Raw genomic sequence first — 19,282 nt, 5'->3', positions numbered from 1 at the left:
TGGTCTTCATCAGACAGGCAGGAGTTTTGATTAATGACTCTCTGAGGACTTATGAATAATGAAACTGTTTTGCGTGAGTTACCAATAATAGCTTTTTGCCATATTCAAGCAATTAAATTTGTCTGGTGCATGCAATAAAACCAGTAGTAAGTGGAGCATAAAGTATGGTTGGTTGGTTGATAAGTTGTTTAATGGCACAAGGGCTACTAAGGCCTTATTGTGCATGATTCTATTCCATAGTGCAATTACCAGTTAAAATCTGTTAAATAATCCTATTTGTTTCAAGAAAACGGAGCTCGGCTAGATTTGCATTGTCTCCAATCAAATGAGGTAATGTTAAAGGTCAGAATAGATCACTGTTTGCAGATGTGAAAATTGTGTTTCGATAATTACTATAATGGTTACAATTTATTAGAATATGCTTCACCGTAAGTGTTGACTGACAAAATGTACAAATAGGCGGATCTTTCCCCATGAGTAGATAAACATGGGTTAGATGTGTGTGTGCGTGTGTGTGTGTGTGCCCAATATGGGTCCTAGCTAGGACCACCTCCTCTTGCCTATTTGATCACATGCTTGATGGCCACAACTTAGGTTCGTGTTTAAATTGAAGCTGCTTATTGTCACCCTGAGCCTGCCAGATATGCAACCATTGCTCTTCACATACGTTTTTTTATGACTGATTTGTAGTCTGTACATGGCACTCGGTAGTTAGGAGAGCTTGTAGTAATTGGATGTTCAGCGGCTTGATCTGCATGGACATTTCCTTTAATGCCTACATAACCTGGTATCCAACAGAAAGTGACTGATTGGTTAGCAGCAGATAACACATTTATCTGTGATCCAATCTGCTTCAAGACTGGTTGGATTGGCTTGGATGAATTTTTTAATGCTGTTATTGCACTCAGAGTCAGAATAGATCATTGTTTGCTTACAGGACAGATCAGTCACGTGATCTAGAGCTATCTTTATTGCGAACAGTTCAACAGTATAGACACTGCACTCCTTTGAAAGAGACACAGGACTAGAAAAGATTGTAGAAACTGCTGCTGCACCTAATGTTGTACTTGTTTTTGAGCCAGGGTGTGTGTGTGTGTATATATATATATATATATATATATATATATATATATAATAATAATAATAAAGTAATAGAAAAGATGTAGGAAAGCAGAAAGAGATAAGACAGAGTTATAATAGAATAAGTTATGGCTCAGGGACACTGCAATCGCAAAAAGTACCCTACAGCCATAATGTCTATAAGATAAATGAACAAATTTGCTTCTTTGCTTTCTTTGCTTCTACCTTTTATCATATATTATATTCTGCACTAAATAAATTTGTTCATTTATCTTATATATATATATATATATATATATATGAAAACTGAGAACGTTTAGCTACATGTGCAGCATGGAGTTTCCTGATAGTGAGATCTGCTGCTTGTTTTTTCCCTCATTGTTGGAAAGAGATCACAGACCGGTGTATAACTAGACCACAGAGGGTCATAAGTGCTTGTGTCCTGAAAGATATGATCCATATGTAAATTCCAGCATTCTATTAACTGTAGTAGACTTATTCCAATTGGCTTATTTTCGTTATGTTTGTAATCATAAAAGGTGGTCTACTTAGGCTCAAATAAGTATGGCCAAATAGGATGAAAGGGAAGGCTCTGTATTTTTGCTGCATAGTTGAGCAGCAACATTTTTCTCTAAGGATGGAGTGGAGATTCATGTGCCTCTATATACAGACTGTGTACAGGAGATTTAGGAGAAGTCTGGTTGGACTGCCTCCCTAAAATCCACTCATGCACACCTTCTCGATGGTAAGCACTGTTACGCCACTTAGGTGGCAATGAATGGGTAGAGTGGTTCTCTTCAAGATGCCTGGTCAGCATGAAGAGGAAAAGACCAAACCCTCCAGCATATGACAGCACGACAAAACAAAGTGCCCCTGAGGCAATCCTTGGATAGTGTCTAGCCGAATTAGTACACTTTTCCTAGCAGAATCATAGATTTGTGATCCGTAATCCAAGCGAGATCTGATTAATACCAGTATAGTTGAAGCAGAGTGTAACGGTCAGCACACCATGTTGATGAAGATAGTACCCTGAGGATAAAAAATTTTTTCAAGCAACTAGTTCTCAGATATGTGATGTGTTGAATGAAATTAAATTTATTGTCCAGGATTAGGCCAAGAAATCTGATACTACTGTAAAGAGGTGTACAGTGAAATTTTTAAGTTGTAATTCAGGCTCAGGGTGGATCTTATGTTTTTCACAGAAATGAATACAGTTGGAATTTTGTGCTGATAAGCGGTAGCCTTTGCAAGAAATCCACAGCTCTATTTTGTTAAGTGAGATCTGAAGCTGCCTCTCAATGGAATTCATATTTTTCCCTTGGCATGAGATCATAAGGTCATCTGCATAATGATATAATTCTACTGTGCTTGGAATATTGTGGATGAGAATGTTTATTATTAAAAATAGTGTAGGACAAAATAGATCCCTGAGGGACCCCCTCCTCCTGTATATGGATTCTAGAAATAATATTTAGATGACTAACCTGAAATGTTCAGCATTGGAGAAAGTTTTGAATAAACAAGGGAAGCCTGCTTCTTAGACCAAAGTATGAAGGTATGAAGATCCAGTAAAATACCAAAATGCCATGTTGTATCAAAGGCCTTCTCTAAATCCAAACTTACCATAACTAGGTGGTCCTTTCTGATGTTCAATTCTGCTTTAGCCATCATATTCAATGCAGATCTATTTTGCTGAAAGCTGTACTGATTTTTATGCAAGATGTTACGTGACTTCAAAAACCAGGTGAGGTGCTTGAAGACCAATTTCTCCAATGTTTTCCCTAAAAAAATTAGTTAAGGAAATTGGATGATAATTTACCAGGGCAGAGAGATTTTTCCTGGTTTAGGGATGGCTAATACAAGTGAAGGCTTAGAGGGGAACAGGTATTCTGTGTGTTATCAGACACTCAGTGTAAAACACTGATGGATCTAATATCTTTCTATTACAGAAGATTTAGGAGAAGTCCGGTTGGACTGCCTCTCTAAAATCCACTCATGCACACCTTCTCGATGGTAAGCACTGTTACGCCACTTAGGTGGCATTTAGTTTTTGTACGATCTCTTCCTCTGAAACGTTAAGGAGATCCCACTCTGCTATTACCCCTTTAGAGGAGGTTAAGGTGGCATGTGGGGTAATGTTCGTGGGAATTCCACCAAATGTAGATATTCTAAGCAGTCTTTCTAAGTGTTTATGTTCACTCATCTCAACTGGAAGGTCTCCAGATTGGAGTCTTCGGACCATTTTTGGAGGGCCAGCCACATTTTCAAAACATTTCTGTCTGTCAAGGAGTGCAGAATTAGAAAAAGAGGAGCAGGATTTTCAGTTTTCTTTTTTCTGCCTCTTTCCATTAGATGTAGTTATATCATCCCTGGTCAATGAAACCGGATCAAGAGATCTGTAATTGTTTCTTCTGTTGCTATCCATCTTAGCTCCTTTTTGCCCTTGGAGAGTGAGTTTCTTCTTCTAGGTTACCAGCCCTGCCATGTGGAGGCAGGAGCGGTGCCACCGGTGTTCAAGCGGTTGTAAGAGTTAATAATTAATATATATATTAAATAAAGAAAGGTTGTTATCTTTTCTGTGTTCTTACTTAATACTTTAAGTACAGAACCAGTGGAAGTAAATAAAAAAGAAAAATATACTAGAAAACAAATTACTTTTTCTTTGGCAAGAGTACTCTATAAATCACTGAGAAAAATAGCTTGTCACTATCACTTGGGGACAAATTGGAGTTGTTCCTGTTAGCCTGATTCATACTTCATTGGGTTAGTCTGTTGCTTGTGTTTACATCCTTAGAGGTGGTATAAATTAATATCTTTAAGGAAGGTGAAAACATCTGTAAAGTCATCTCTATCATTCAAGAGATCTGCTAGGGTAATGCTGTGATATGTCCTATAAATATCTTTGAAGGCTTGTTTGCGTTCTTTTGCATATTTAGGACAGTCTAATATACGTTTTACTGTCTGGATACTATCACAAGTCTGGCATCGTGGTGGTTCTTCTGCTTGCAACACGAAAGAATGCATAAGATGGGTATGCTTGATTCTTAGTCTAGCCAGTGCTGTTTCTTCTTTTCTCAACTTTTGTGTACTAGAAACTCAGTTTTCTATTTTCTGCTTTATTTGGTACAGTTTGTTTTCAGTTCGCAGATTCCAAGTTTCTTGCCATTGCATCTGGCAAGTACGCCATATCACAGGCTTGTAATCGAAATAAAAGGGACTGAGCTCTCTTCTCCAGTCTGCAGTATGGCTTCTTTTGCTGATCTGTCTGCTGCTTTTCCAGCAATCCCTGTATGACCTGGGTTCCAACAGAAATGTATCTCCTGTTCATTTATGGCACAGTTAGTTAGTATTTGTCGTATGTGCCAGAAAATTGGGTGTACCCCTGTTTTGCATAGCTTGTAACGAACTCAAGGAATCTGTGTATATTACACTTATTTTGTAACACATAACTTGTATATGGGTTAAGGCTATTTTTTGTGTGTACAATTCTGCCGTGTATACACTGCACTTTCTGTAGTTGGTGTGTTAATGTAATATCTGGGAAAACAGCTGCTACTCCCACTAAAGTGTCTGTTTTTGACCCATCTGTGTATATTGGAATATAGTCGGAAAATTGAAGTATGCGCTGCATGTAACTATTGAAAGATTATTGTAGGTATTGCATTTTTATTCCATTTCTTAAAGGAGAAGTCACATATTGGGATATGCAAATTCAATGCTGGTGGTTGTTGTTATTTGGTTTTTAGGAGCATTAGCAACTAAGGCCATATTGCTCCGGGGATATGCGGTGGTCATTCCCTGACCTTTCCTGCATCCTCTGTATTTGGTGGTCATGGGCTTGAACCCTGGTCTAATCAAGAAGCATGTGCTATGCACGGCTGCTCCTGCCCACCTGGTTACGGAGGTGCCAAATCCGATGGTGGAGGGATTTGAACTGGTAAGTGCACTATACTGTCTACATTAAGGTTATGTACTGCTAAAAATTCTGATCCCCAGGGGTCGATTTGCTTGTTGATGATTCTGATAAATATTTCTGCAACGAGGATCAAAGAGCATTGCCCAAGTAGGGTGTCTGTCCAGGCATAGGTTTTATTTTAAATGCATAATCCAATACTAGTTGTCGCCGCCTAAGAGTTAGGGGTGGTTTGTTGGCTTCGGCATAGAGGCTATAAACGGGAGAGGAAAGACAGGCTCCATTGGCTATACATAGTGCACTGTGATGAAATGGGTCTAGCCATTTGAGAGCTGTTTTCTGTGCCATACACTGGGGCTCCATAGTCCAACTCTGATCTAATTAGTGCTTTGTATAGGTTTAATAAGGAATATCTGTCTGCTCCTCATTCTGTTGATGAAATGATTTTAAGTATGCAAAGATGTTTGTACAGCTTTTACGCAGCTGCCTGATGCGCTCCACAAATGTGAGTTTCTTATCTAAAGTTAGTCCAAGAAATTTGCTTTTGGTTGCATTGGTATAACCTGGCTTTCTAGTTTTAATTCAGGGTCAGGATGGAGATTTCTTTTGCGGCAGAAATTTACACATTTTTTGTGTTGATAATCTGAATCCATTATTCAGTGCCCACTTACTTATACTGTTTATTGAGCATTGCAACTGCCTTTCAACAGTTCTCATGTTCTGTGATGTGACTGACAAAGTGCACGTGAGACTGAAGGAGGGAGATGATTTGTGATTGAATTAATCTTTATGGCAAACAAAGTGGCACTTGAGATGAGACTGAGCCCTGTGGGATGCCTTCTTCTTGTTGGTAGATTTTCGAGAAAGAAGTTTGTATATTGACTTGGAAGGTTCTGTTCATAAGGAAGTTCTGGATAAACACAGGAGATTGCCTCCGAGTCCGGCACTGTGCATATCTCTTAGAATCCCATATCCCCAAATGGTATCATAAGCTTTTTTAATGTCAAAAAACACTGTAACCGTATGTTGTGATCTGATAAATGCATTTCTGATGTTGGTTTATATCTTCACTAGGGGGTCTAGAGTAGACCTGTAATGTCTAAAACCACATTGTGTGTTTGGGTAGATGTTATTTTCTTCTAAATACCGTATAAATCTTTTATTTATCACTTTTTCTAGTATCTTTCCTAAACAACTGGTGAGAACTATTGGTTGATAGCTGCACAAGTTTGTTAAGTCTTTTTCAGGTTTAGGTGGTTGTTGTTGTGATTGAGAATTTTTGTAACAAGGGCCTCCTGGGCCATAACAAACCCATGTCGGGACACAGCTTGGGTTTGTTAAGGGGAAGTCTTGTCTGACCAATTTGTTTGGATACTATGACATGGTCACAAAGGAACTGGATGCAAAGAATAATTCTGATATCATAAATTTGGATCTTAGAAAAACTTTTGATACTGTAGCACATGGAAGATTGCTGCACAGTCTTCCATGTGCAGCAGTCTTGGAGCACTGTGGCATTGGAGGAAAATTGCTGCTATGGATAAAGGGATGGTTGAGTGTGAGATGACAGAGTGGTAATCAATAGATACTGCTCTTCGTGGACTAATGTTATTAGTGGAGTCCCCCAGGGTTCAGTGTTGGGTCCACTGTTGTTTTCTGTATTTATTAATGATATTGATGATGGTATACCAGGCTTAATGTCCAAGTTTGCAGATTACACAAAGGTTGGCAGGGTTGTTAAGGACGCTACTGACGCTATTCTGCTGCAACAGGATCTAGAAAAGTTGAGCAGGTGGACTGAGAGGTGGCAACTGAAGTTTAACATTGACAAATGTAAAGTACTACATATGGGAAGCAGTAATCCCAGAGTAACATATCAGTTATGTAGTACTACACTGACAGTGGTAGAGAATGAAAGGGACCTGGGGGCAATTGTGCAGGCAGATATGTAGTTTTCTGAGCAGTGCAGATGATTTGCAAGAGTAGCTCACAGTGTATTGTCAATGATATACAAGAATTTTTCTAGCAGGGATAAGGAGGTGATTATCTCCTTGTATAAGGCAATGGTCAGGCCACACTTTGAGTACTGTATACAGGTCTGGAGCCCTCATTTTAAGAAGGATGTAGAGCTGTTGGAATGAGTACAGAGAAGGGCAACAAGATTACTAAATGGAACAAAGGGTTGCTCTTACAAAGAAAGTCTTAAGTTTTGCAAATTACAGTGTCCAGAGACTAGGCATCTGCGAGGTGACCTGACTGAGGTGTAGAAAGCCTTGAATGGTTTGAGCATGCTCAATGCTGATGGGATTCTTCCTCTTGCTCAGAATAATCACCTGAGAGGGCATAAATTCAAATTGAGGAAAGACGTTTGCCTTTAGCCAGCAGGTGGTTGATTTCTGGAACAAACTTCCATCTGTTGTTGTAGAAGTTTATAGCTTAAATAAATTCAAGCCAGAACTAGACAGACATTTGGAGGGAGTGGATGGGTGAAATGAGAAGGGTGCTTTTTTTTCTTTTCTTTTTTTTTTTTTTTGATGCTATATAAGCTTGCTTTCTTGCATCATGCTAATATTGTGCCTGTTCATGATATACTTATGACTGGTCAGGTTCAGGGAAAGCAAGTACTATTGCATGGCACCATGTGTTTGGAAATACATTTTCGTGGAAAATTCTGTTATATAGTTTCAATAGATTTTATAATTCAGCAGTTTTAATAAGGTGCCTGATCATGTCGTAATGTATGTCATCTGGGCCTACTGCACTTAGCCTGGTTGTGGACAAAATTTCGTGCAGTTCATTTATTGTGAATGGTTGATTGTACAGCTCATTAGCTTTTTATTTAAAATTAATATTATGCTTTTCTGCTTTTTATTTTTGGATAAGAAATTCCAAATGGTATGAAGTTTTCACTGATACATTAGGCAAGACCTTTGCAAAAGTATTTGTGATAACGGTAGGGTCAGTCCAACTAATTCCATTACAGACCAATATTGGTGATGGCCTATTTCTATATTTACGCAGTCATTTTTCTTATTTTATTCCAGACTACATGTGCATTTGTTGTTTTGTTTATTGTAGATGTGAATTTGATCCATGTTGCTCTTCGACTCTGCTTCCTAGTGAATCATGCTATAGCTTGCATTCTTTTGTAATGAATCCAATTGACTGTGGTGGGCTATCTGTGAAATCGGTTCTATGCCCTATTTTGTTGTTTTCTTATTTCAGTGCAATCACTGTTCCACTATGTTTTTGGACTGTTTGGGAAACACTATGAAGTCTTTGGGATTGTGAGCTTCCCTGCATTTTGTGTGGTTTCTGTGATGTGCTAGTGCAACATCTGTTTCGTGCTCAATGATACTGGTGTTGAAAACTGCTTTCCTCCTAAATTCTTCCCAGTTAGCTTTATCTTTCAGTGGGGAGTCATGCTGGCATGACATGGATATTCACCTACCAGTGTGGAAATTACTGGATAATGATCACTACCAAGTGTATCCTCGAAAACTTCCCAATTAAATGCTGTGTAAAATACATACGATAAGGTCTATTGCTGTGGTGGTCCGAGTTAGAAAGTGAAACTAAGTGTGGTTACCTCTGAGAAGTAAGAGGTGTGATTATCTAGCAGTTGTTCAATGATGCTTCCTCTTCTGTTGTAGTCTGAGCATCCCCACAAAGGGTTATGTCCATTCATATCTCCCATCAAACAGACAGCAGGTGGTAGCTGTTGTAGTAATGCATCTAAGTCTTCATAAGAGACATCATCTCCTGGTGGAATATATAATGAACATATGGTTAATAGGGACTCTACTGTATGAATTTCTACCGCCTCTAATCGGCTATTTATATGCAGCTGTTGTGTTGGTATTCTGTCATTTACTAATATAGCAACTCCTCCATGTGTTATACCTTCAGTTATTTGGTCTCTTTTGCACATTGAATAGTTCCTGATATTCAGGATATCTTGTTGTTTAAGGTACATTTCCTGGAGACAGATACAATTTGTGTGTAATGGGTGATCAGATACTGTACGCCATCAAAGTTAGTGCATAATCCTCGACAGTTCCACTGAATAATTTTAACCATTATTTATATTTGCTCAGCCCCTTGATCTGTTTCGTAGGGTGATTTTCTGTCTTTTGTTTTTCTGTCCTTACTCTATCTCTTTTGGGAAAGACTGGTTTTCCAGTATCCATATCTTCTTCTTCAGCATGGCTTTCCAACACTTCTTCATCCACCTTTTCTGTTTTCTCAAATTCCATAAATTTGGAGGTAGGTTCATGATTACGTGGTCCTTCATTACTCTTACACTGTTGCAAAGTTGGAGAATCTGAGGATATTGAGATCAGTGTGTTTACTGTTTTCTCTTGTTGTTTTGCTTGGAGTAAGTGTTTGACTTGCAGAGAGAAAGATTCATTTGGAGGAACAGATTTCACTTTGACATTCCACTGATTTAAATTTAGTCGCTACTTGTGCACATGTTTGGTTATAGTTGGCTGGACCATTTTTCTCGCTTCTTGGTATGTAATATCTGTATTACATGGGCAAGTTTGGCCATGGGAAGATCAATGACAACGGCTTACGTTTGTTGTCCTTTGCCGCATCTAACAACCTGATCATTGGAAACAGCCATTTCCAGCACCCTCAAAAACATCAACTTACATGGCGAAATCCATCTGGCAAGGACTCAGCAATCCTGGACTACATTTTGATCAATGCCAGATTTCGCTCATCACTCATGGACGTTCGTGCCATGAGGGGACCTGATTGCGGATCTGATCACTACCTCATCCGGGCTAAGGTGCAGCTCAAATTACGGCATGCAAAAAGATCATCTCGGTCAGCCAAGCTGGACCGGAGGCAGCTAATGAATGCTGCCAACAAACAGGCATATCAGATCGCCCTATCCAACCGCTTCGAGATGCTGGCCGTGCCCGAGGATATAAATGAAGAAGAAAAGCAGATCTCTGATGCCATCCTGGAATGTGCCAAGCCCCTATGTCCACCTGCCCGACGTCGAACGCAACCATGGATATCAGACGAGTGCCTCGACCTCGTGGACAAACGGAAACAGGCAAAGTTGGTCGACTTTGAACGGTACCGGCAGCTAAACCGAGAAGTCCGACAAAGAATGACAGCAGAAAGAGAAGCATACTGGAACCAAGTGGCAGACGATCTTGAAGTGGCGGCATCCAAAAACGAGTACCGCACTCTCTACCGCACCCTCAGATGTCTGAGTGGAAAGACCAAATTGACTAGTGACAACATCAAGAATGCTGATGGGACCTTCGTGCGATCACCATCCGAACGCCTGCAACGGTGGAGTGAATTCTTCAAAGCTTTGTATAATCACGACCCACCTCAGGGACCGCCAGCAACAGCACTCTCGATCGACCCCCCTGAGGTCTCCATGGTTGATGTTGAGCCTACAGTAGAAGAAGTGAAAGCAGCCATACAATCCCTGAAGCATGGCAGGGCACCAGGAGTGGACCAAGTCACCACAGAAGCGATCAAAGCCGGGGGAGATGTACTGCTTCGCCGACTACACTCACTCCTCAAAACCATCTGGTGCACTGAACAAATTCCGTTAACATGGAGGAAAGCCATTATCGTACCGATCCACAAGAAAGGTGATAACCGGGACTGCAAGAACTACCGTGGCATCAGCCTCCTTTCCATCATCGGAAAGGTCTTTATGAAGATCATCCAGTCAAGACTGCAAAAACATCGCGAGCAAACCAGTCGAGAAGAACAGGCAGGATTTAGACCCGGGTGAGGATGCTGTGATCAAATCTTTGCCATTCGTCAGCTGATGGAGGAGAGGATCCGGTGTGGACAGCGAACTGTCATTGTTTTCATTGACTTTAAGTCTGCTTTTGACTGTGTCCACCGGCCTGCCTTATGGAAACTACTAGAGGTTGAACATGTACCTCGAAAAGTCATCACACTCCTCCAAACTGCATACAACGGTTTAACCAGCCAGGTGCGCATCCAGAACAATTTATCAGAGGAATTTACCATCCAAACTGGAGTCCGCCAAGGGGATGTAGCCTCCCCGTTGCTTTTCAACATCGTGGTTGATGCCATTATGAGGCAAGCATTCAGAAACAGACAGGGCATACAATATGACAAGGATCACTATGTGTCTGACCTGATGTTTACTGATGATAGTGCTATCCTTGCCGGTAACGACGCTGAAGCCACGGACATCCTCTACGACATTGCCCGCATTGCCCGGCCATACGGTCTGAAGATCAATGCTGGTAAGACAAAGGCCCTGACAACAGATGGGTCGCAAGCCACCATCTATCTCGAAGGCGTCCAGATCGAGCAAGTGCAGGACTTTAAATATCTTGGGTCGCTGGTCCAGGAGAAGAAAGTTGCATCCACCATGGAAATCCACAGCAGAATTGGACAGGCGGCCACTGCGTTCGCCTCGCTCAAATGGTGTCTGTGGAAGAGGACCAACATTTCCACAAAGACTAAAATCCGACTCTTCCGGACTTTGATCCTGCCCATTCTTCTTTACGGATCGGAAACATGGATTTGTCTCAAGTTAGATTTTAACAAACTTGAGGTATTCCAAATGCGATGCCTGCGGCAGATCTTGGGCATCTCTCTTCGCGACCGCATCACTAATGATACCATCCGCGCCAGATGCCAACAGCAACCAACCATTGCCGACCAAATCCAGAAGCGAAGGCTCAGATGGTTTGGCCACGTATGTAGAATGGGCACGAACAGAATACCATCCACACTCCTTTGGAGACAACGACCCACCCAATGGAGCATCCAACGGACCGCGCCTAGGAAAACGTGGGCCAAGCAAGTGGAAGATGACTTGAAGAGCCGACGTCTCGACCTTAACCAGGCCAGGACTGAAGCCATGGATCGTAAGGTATGGAAGAACATCACAGAGCAAGTCCGAAACCCTGCGGCACCTACAGCAGCATACTGGTTGCGTGGCCAACCGCCTCCCCCAGCTGCCAGCTAAGGACCAAAGAAGAAGAAGAAGAAGAAGAATATCTGTATTTCTTTTTTTTACATCTTTCACATGCTCTGGAGTAGGCAGGATGTTCTCCTTTACAATTTGGACACTTTGGGGTTGGAGCTGGGCACAGTCTTCAATCTGATGTTCTTTGGATCCACATTTGGCACATGTCGGTGTATTTCTACATGCAGTCCTGTGAGTGTCCATATTTTTGACATTTGAAACAGTGCAAGGGATTTGAGATATACGCTTGTACTTGGCAGTTAAAATATCCTGCTTTTACAGTAGGTGGGATACTTGGTGTGTTAAATGTCAGAATTACAGTTTTGGTAGGTATTATATTTCCATCTCTCCGAATAGAAATTCGCTTTACATTCGTCACTCCTTGATTTTGGAGTTCTTTGCCGATTTCCTCTTCAGTAACGCGCAAGAGATCCCACTCTGAGATTACTCCCTGCAAAGAGTTTAAGGTGTTATGGGGGGGGGGGGTCACCACTACTGGTACATCTCCAAAGTTTGATACATTCAGTAACTTTTCTGAATATCTGGTACGGGACGTTTCAACTAACAAATCCCCAGATCGGAGTTGCCTGACCGTTTTTGGTGGTATGGCTAGTCTTTCCAAGACTTTTTGGATAAAAAGGGCAAAACTACCCATGTTTTGCTCTTTTTAGCAATGGGAGTGAAACTTCCAACTCCCAGGTTTGCGACCTCGCAAACCTAAGAGTTGGAAGGCAAGAGCGGTACCACTGAGTGACCAAGCAGAGGCTATAAATTAGTAGGGTTGGTGGTTAGTTTGAGAATAAGAAACAAAGAAAGGAGACTTTCCTTTCTGATAGTTTGCTAGGTGCTTTTAACAAAAGCTACTTAGTAAGTACAGAAAAAAAAAGATCACTATAAATGTAATAAATTAAATATAATGGAAAGGTGCACTATGGAATCACTTGATCACTTGGAAAATGCTTGGCAATCGGGGCCCCCAAATGTAGAACCTTTCTACATATTATTTTTAAGAACATGTATATAGAGAAAATCTGATGCAGCTTACATACTATACCATATGCTATATCAGGACCACGAGAGAGAGAGAGAGATTTTTTTAAAAAAAACCTCCGAAAAGTTGATCAACTGCATAAATAAGATCTGAAACCAGTCAGTTTTCAGTACTCTTCTGTACAATCTTTCTTCTCACAAATGTTTTGAAATGTCACGTTTTAGTTTAGCAGAAAAAGTAGAAACAATATTGAAATTGTGAGAGGCCACAAAAAAGGTTTAAGCAGAAAGAGAATATAGAATTCCACCTAACTCCTTATCAACAATAATTAAACAGAGTTCAAATTTTGTCAGAAGTAGCCAAATTTAAAGATGCTAGAGAGAGAGAGAGAGAGAGATGTGGGGGGAATCATTTTACTGCAGTAAAATACAATCCCCTTCCCACAAAACAGTACTTCAAAGGTGCAGCCACTAGATCGTCTAGGCAATTATGCCTTGGTCCAGTAGCTGAATTTCTTGACAAGCAGCTGTAAGTATAGTAGAAACCCTCTTATAAGAAAGAGAGGCAAAACTTTTGAGAAGCAGGCACTTGATTTTCATAGTGCGATACTAAAGACCGCATCTTTGGTATTGCAATATGAAATTCAACTGCCCACTTGTATTAAAAAGAACTTAATGCTTCCTGCATATGCAGATATAAAAAAATAAATTGTATCGGTTATGCAACTTGTTGCATAGGTGTTAACAACTATAAATAGGACAGTTGCATTTCTGTTGAGAAAAGTACAATTCTGTTTATTTATAATAAAATAAAATTGATTAACAAATAAAGTCTGAGAAGAGGTATATATTTATAGTTCAAATTGGGGCAGTTTAATGCAATGACTCTCACAAAAAACTTTAAAAAGAGCTCTTCCATTGAAAACTTTGGTTTAGGAATAGCTTATTTTATAAGAAATAAACAATTTCTGATATTATCACTAATTTTTAGCAAGTAAAGCCTTTATAGACTCCTAAAATGCAGAAGGCAGCAATTAACAATATAGTTTAAAAGCTCAAAATTAATTGATTTAATAATTACCTCCTGTTGGTTCACATCTACCTCCGGGTTGCACAGAATTACCTCTGTATCCAGTACTACATCTAAGAAATAAAAGGTGCAATATTCTTTAAATGAGTATCAGTAAAAAGTAACTATCATCAGAGACAATATAATGTGGCAAATACAAACAAAACATAAAATAAAAATACACTTGTTCTGCATTTTCTTACATTTGTTCCAAGGATTCAAATATCCATTTGAATGTTTGGAACAGATGCAGATTAGGAGTAGATAATCTTTATTAAGTAAAAAAAAAAAAAAAAAATTACACTTCACACTCTGTAGAGGCAATTTTTGTTTTAATGAAAGTATCAAATATGAGAATATTAGAGCCTATAGTATTTATTAATAATGCATGTGGGTTGAAGGTTGATATTTCTGTCTCTTCAACTGCAGGTTGAGGAGACAGGAGATACTTTTCACATTAGAGTAGAATTTCTTTAAATTGCAATTTTTGAAAATACATGTGAAGGAAATTTGTTTCAAAGGACAGAAGTAGAAAGGATAAATTAAGAAGAGAAACATCAGGTCTGAGAGTTTCGATTTTAACAGTGAATCGTTCGCTGGTTGAAGCACATATTCAGACTGATTTGGAATGGATTTTAAGTGAATAGTTTGCTGGTTGAGGCACGTATTCAGACTGATTTGGAAGAGAGTAGCAGAATGACAAATGCCAATTGTGCAGTGCCTATGGCAATATCTATAAAAAAATCATGCAGCAGACTAATTACCTATCAGACAGATGAGTCATTAATTAACCTGACTGCCCTCTTTTGAAGCAAGTCTAGGAGATTTAGAGAGGTTTTGGGGAGGCACTACTCCGGATATGGGAACAATTTTCTATAGTAGGGTATATTTGAGATTTGTACAGAATCACTAGCTGTTTTAGAAGAGCATGCAATGAGTAAAAAAACAACCCCAGTTTCTTTTGATGCAAAGAAAGCAATATTTGTGATGTGCTCATACCAAGAGATTAAAAGTCAGGGCAATCCCTAATAGTGACATATGATTTTGTCTAGAAATAAGACTGAGCTTTGGAAGGACTGAATATCAAGAGCAAAGTTTCCTTTGCTCTTGATATTTTAAGGAGTCCTTATGTGCTGTGATGTAATGACTAGATCGTAGGTATAGCTTAGGTTAATTTTTCAGCACTCACCTCATAGTAATCTGCTTAGTTGGTGGAAAGTTTTACCACATACATAGTGGTTATGAGATTCTAATAACTTATGGGGATTATAAATTTATAAACTAAGTTATGGGTTTTAAAAATTTTCCTAAGAAAGGAAAGTGCACTTTCCATTCTATGGTTGTCTAATTAAAATAAATTAAATGAAGAAAGATAAAAGCTAATAGCCGTGCACGAGCGACTTTCGAAATCATCTTCAGTTAGCTATAGTGGGGAGGGAAGAGCGTGCGAGTGTGTTATATATGGGTTGAGTTCCCAGAATGCATTTCAGTGCACGTGGAAACTTAATGCGTGCTAAATTCCAAATAGGGGAGAAGTTGGCGGGAATCTTTTTGTTAATACGTTAAGTGATGTGTGGCGCTTAAACCACTCAATGACGAGGGCTTCGTTTTGAAGGATTTTATAGCTGGAATTTAATTAAACTATTGTGATTGCTGAATTGATGAGTGGGTTATGATTATAGGATTTAACATGTTGTGTTAGTTCTGTACTTGCTAAATTAGATTTGAAGCTGTTAAAGTGGTAGTATGCACTCGTGTTAGAAATTTTTGATGTCCCAAATTTTGCTGTTGTACTGCCTATGTAACATGCTTGGCAATCTGATTGGCATCTAATCAAATATATAATGTTATGATCTTGTGTCCCATACTCGTGTGTTGTCTTGCATGAATTGAATTTGGAACTTAATTTGTTATTAGATGTGAATATTAATTTGATATCTGTATTCTTAAAAATCTGTTGAAGTCTTCTAGTATATTGTTGATGGTATGGGAGGGCGATAAGGGGTTTATGTATCATGTTCTTATTTACATGGTTATTAATTTTGCTTGGGTTATTAGTATTATTATGGACTTTGGTGATGGTTTCTTTTATTAGTTGTAATGGGTATTTTCTGTCAATGAATTTTTTGGTGAGGTATTGCAATTCTACAGATAGGTCTGTTTGTGTATGACTATATTTTATAACGTTGTATATCTGATTGTACAGAACTGCTTTTTTGATGTATAGCGGGTGGTGTGAGTGGTAAAGTAAGAATTTACCTGTATGTGTGTTCATTCTGTATATTTTGGTGCCTAAAGATGTACCTATTTTGTACATAGTGAGGTTTAGAAAATTGATTTTATTATCGGTCATTACATCACAGCACATAAGGACTCCTTAAAAATATCAAGAGTCAAAATATCCCTTTATTTTAACATTAAATGTTGGTACATCTTTTGATGTAGATGTGATAGACTTTTTATGGTGATTTTTGTAATCAGCATGTTTATTTCCTCTAGAATCAGATAAATCCATTGCAGAAGTATAACTTTTTTTTTTTTTTTTGTTGGCTAGTGTAATTAGCCCTATAATTTTCAATACCCAAAACTTGTCCATTGCTATTCTCTGGCTGAAGGACAGACCATTAAGATGCAAGTTAAAATAGCAGTAATACAAATTTACATATAATAATGGACTGTATTTACATAAAATATTGGAGCAGTAATATACAAATTTACATACAGTGGTGGATTGTCAAGTATATAAATAAAGAAAAAGTAATTGCAGCCCTTTTCTCAGCACACTGACATCACTGATGAATAACTGCTTGCATTATATAGTCACATCAGTCAGCCACAGCATGGCTGGTCAACAGTCAGTTGACTGATTGACAAACTGTGGTTACCTTGGTGGTGAAATGAATAGTGGTTTGCAATAATAGCCATCTTATGCAAGTTGGAAAAAAATGTCTGTGAAACTTGTTTCTGGGTCTGTTTATGTATGGTTCAAAAACAGATGTAAATAATTTGGTCAAAAAAGTTCAGCAAATGATTTTATGATTCCTATACCATAGCAGTAGTTGAAAGATTGGAAGTGGGGCTTGCCAAGGCATCTTTTTGAGCAATCACACAAGTTGACTTGTTCTTATATGCCAGTCTCATATTACAGACCGGCATGTAAGATACTGGAATAATGACCTATAACCTATTCCTGACATGGAAAGCTGCTTTGAGTGAACACATTTCTCTCATTTTTTCTAATAGATTAATGGTAGCCATAGGCAGAGGTGAAAGTGATTCTTGCACTTCTTCTATTGGAATGAGCAGCAGCCTGCAAAACAAAGTACTAGGGATTTCAAAGGCAGCTGGAAGTCATGGAACAAGTTACTACATGGGTTGTGTTAGGGTAACTAAGAGTAAGAATAGGTATATGTATACTTGCATGTACACCAATGCTAGGAAAATAGTAAATAAATTTAATGAAAATAAAGTGCTGGTCAAGACATCAAAAGCGGATATTGTGGGGATATCGGAGACATGGCGCCACAAGGATATAAGCAGTGCAGAATTGGAATTTGAGGAGTACAATATGTACAGAAAGGACAGACAGGCCAGGAAGGTAGGGGGGTTATGCTGATAGTTAAGAAACACAAAATCTAAGGAAGTGCATCCAATTGACATTGGTAGATAATGCAATGTTGAGTCAGTTTGGTGTGACATAAGCACTGGGAAAGGGAAAATGAGAGTAGGTGTGTGTTATAGGCCTAATGAATCTGATGAGTATAATGAGCAATTGCAGAGAAAGAGTGGGCCAATAAATCAGAGTGTCCTATAATGGGGAATTTTAAATTTCCAGAAATTGACTTGTGAATTGGTCATTCACACACTAGCAAGACTTTTGTGGATTTATTGGATGACTGTTTTCTTCAGCAACATGTTCGAAATGCAACCAGAGGGAGAAATACCCTTGATCTGATTATCAGCAGTGATTCTTCATGCTTTAAGAATCGGCAGATAAAGCAATCACTAGGGGGTAGTGATAACAGTGTATTGATGTGGGATTAACTTAAAGATGTAACTATCATCAGGGGTTAGGGGAAGGGTTTTTGCTTTCATAAAGGTGACTACAGTGATCTCAGAGTTTTTAAATTCTACACGGTGGGATCAACTGATGATGTTTCCAATGGTGAATTCTAAATGGGAGGCCTTCAGGAACCTAATCTTGGAGGGCACTAAGCTTTTCACACCAACTAAGAAATACTGTTCTAAAGTTTAGCCCTAAATGGATATAAGATGAATTAATGCAGCTCGTGGCAAAAAAGAAGAATGCATGGGATGCACATAAATTATCAGGTGATGCTGACGCCTATGGCAGATATAAGCTAGTCTGTAATCAAGTCACAAAAGAGGTTAAGCAGGCAAACTCAGATTAAGAGAGATCTTTGGTAAAGGATGCAAAGAAAAACAGCAAAGAGTTCTTTACTTATGTAAACTCTAAAAGGAAAAAGATTAATCAGATTGGTCCACTTAACATAGATGGTTTGACTATTGATAATCATGCTCAGGTATCTGATAAATTGAATGAGTATTATGCATCTACATTCATACATGAGTTAATCAAGGAGGGTAACGCAAGAAGTTTATCAAACTCTAACAGGGAGATAAATGATTTTGCAATAACTGAGAGCAAAGTGGAGGAGAAATTGTTGAAGTTAAACATAAGGAATGCACCTGGGGTGGATGAGATCTATCCAGTTATATTAAAGGAGGCAGCAAAGGAAATAAGCAAATCCTTAGCCATAATAATGAAAGCTTCCTTGAACTCAGGGGAAGTTCCCATGGACTGCAGACGATACAAAGGTTGGCAGGGTTATTAATGACACTAATGATAGTATGCTAGTGCAGCAGGATCTGGAAAAGTTGAGTAGATCATCTGAGGGGCAGCAACTCATGTTTTAACATTGACAAATGTAAAGTACTGCATATTGGTAGCAAATACGTATTAAACCCAGATTAATGTATCAACTGGGTAGTACTACACTCATGGTAGTGGAGAACGAAAAGGACCTGGGGGTAATTGTGCAGTCAGATATGAAGTTTTCTGAGCAGTGCAAAAAGGCTGCAAGAATAGCTCATGGTGTCTTTTCAATGATATACAGGAACTTTGCTAGCAGGGATAAGGGGGTAATTGTTAAGTCAGATATAGTTTTCTGAGCAGAGCAAAAAGACTGCAAAAGTAGCTTATAGTGTCTTTTCAATGATA

The 19,282-nt window shown here is 39.0% G+C and overlaps 1 protein-coding gene across 11 annotated transcripts in view; it reads right to left on the bottom strand.

The window, feature by feature from the left end:
• Nucleotides 1-19,282, bottom strand: part of trol (terribly reduced optic lobes) — a 1,731,230-nt gene that overhangs the window by 465,382 nt on the left and 1,246,566 nt on the right. For all 11 annotated transcript variants that reach the window (XM_090387691.1, XM_090387694.1, XM_090387699.1 and 8 more), the window contains one exon: nt 14,053-14,114. In XM_090387691.1, the coding sequence (XP_090243817.1) occupies nt 14,053-14,114 (62 nt within the window). The remainder of the gene's footprint in view (nt 1-14,052; nt 14,115-19,282) is intronic.

Source organism: Mastigoproctus giganteus, chromosome 13 (genome assembly GCF_048544385.1).
Source record: "Mastigoproctus giganteus isolate SK-2022 chromosome 13, ASM4854438v1, whole genome shotgun sequence".
Classification (NCBI taxonomy): domain Eukaryota; kingdom Metazoa; phylum Arthropoda; class Arachnida; order Uropygi; family Thelyphonidae; genus Mastigoproctus; species Mastigoproctus giganteus.
Note: the sequence above shows the minus strand (reverse complement) of the source record. Positions and strands in the feature narration are given on the sequence as shown.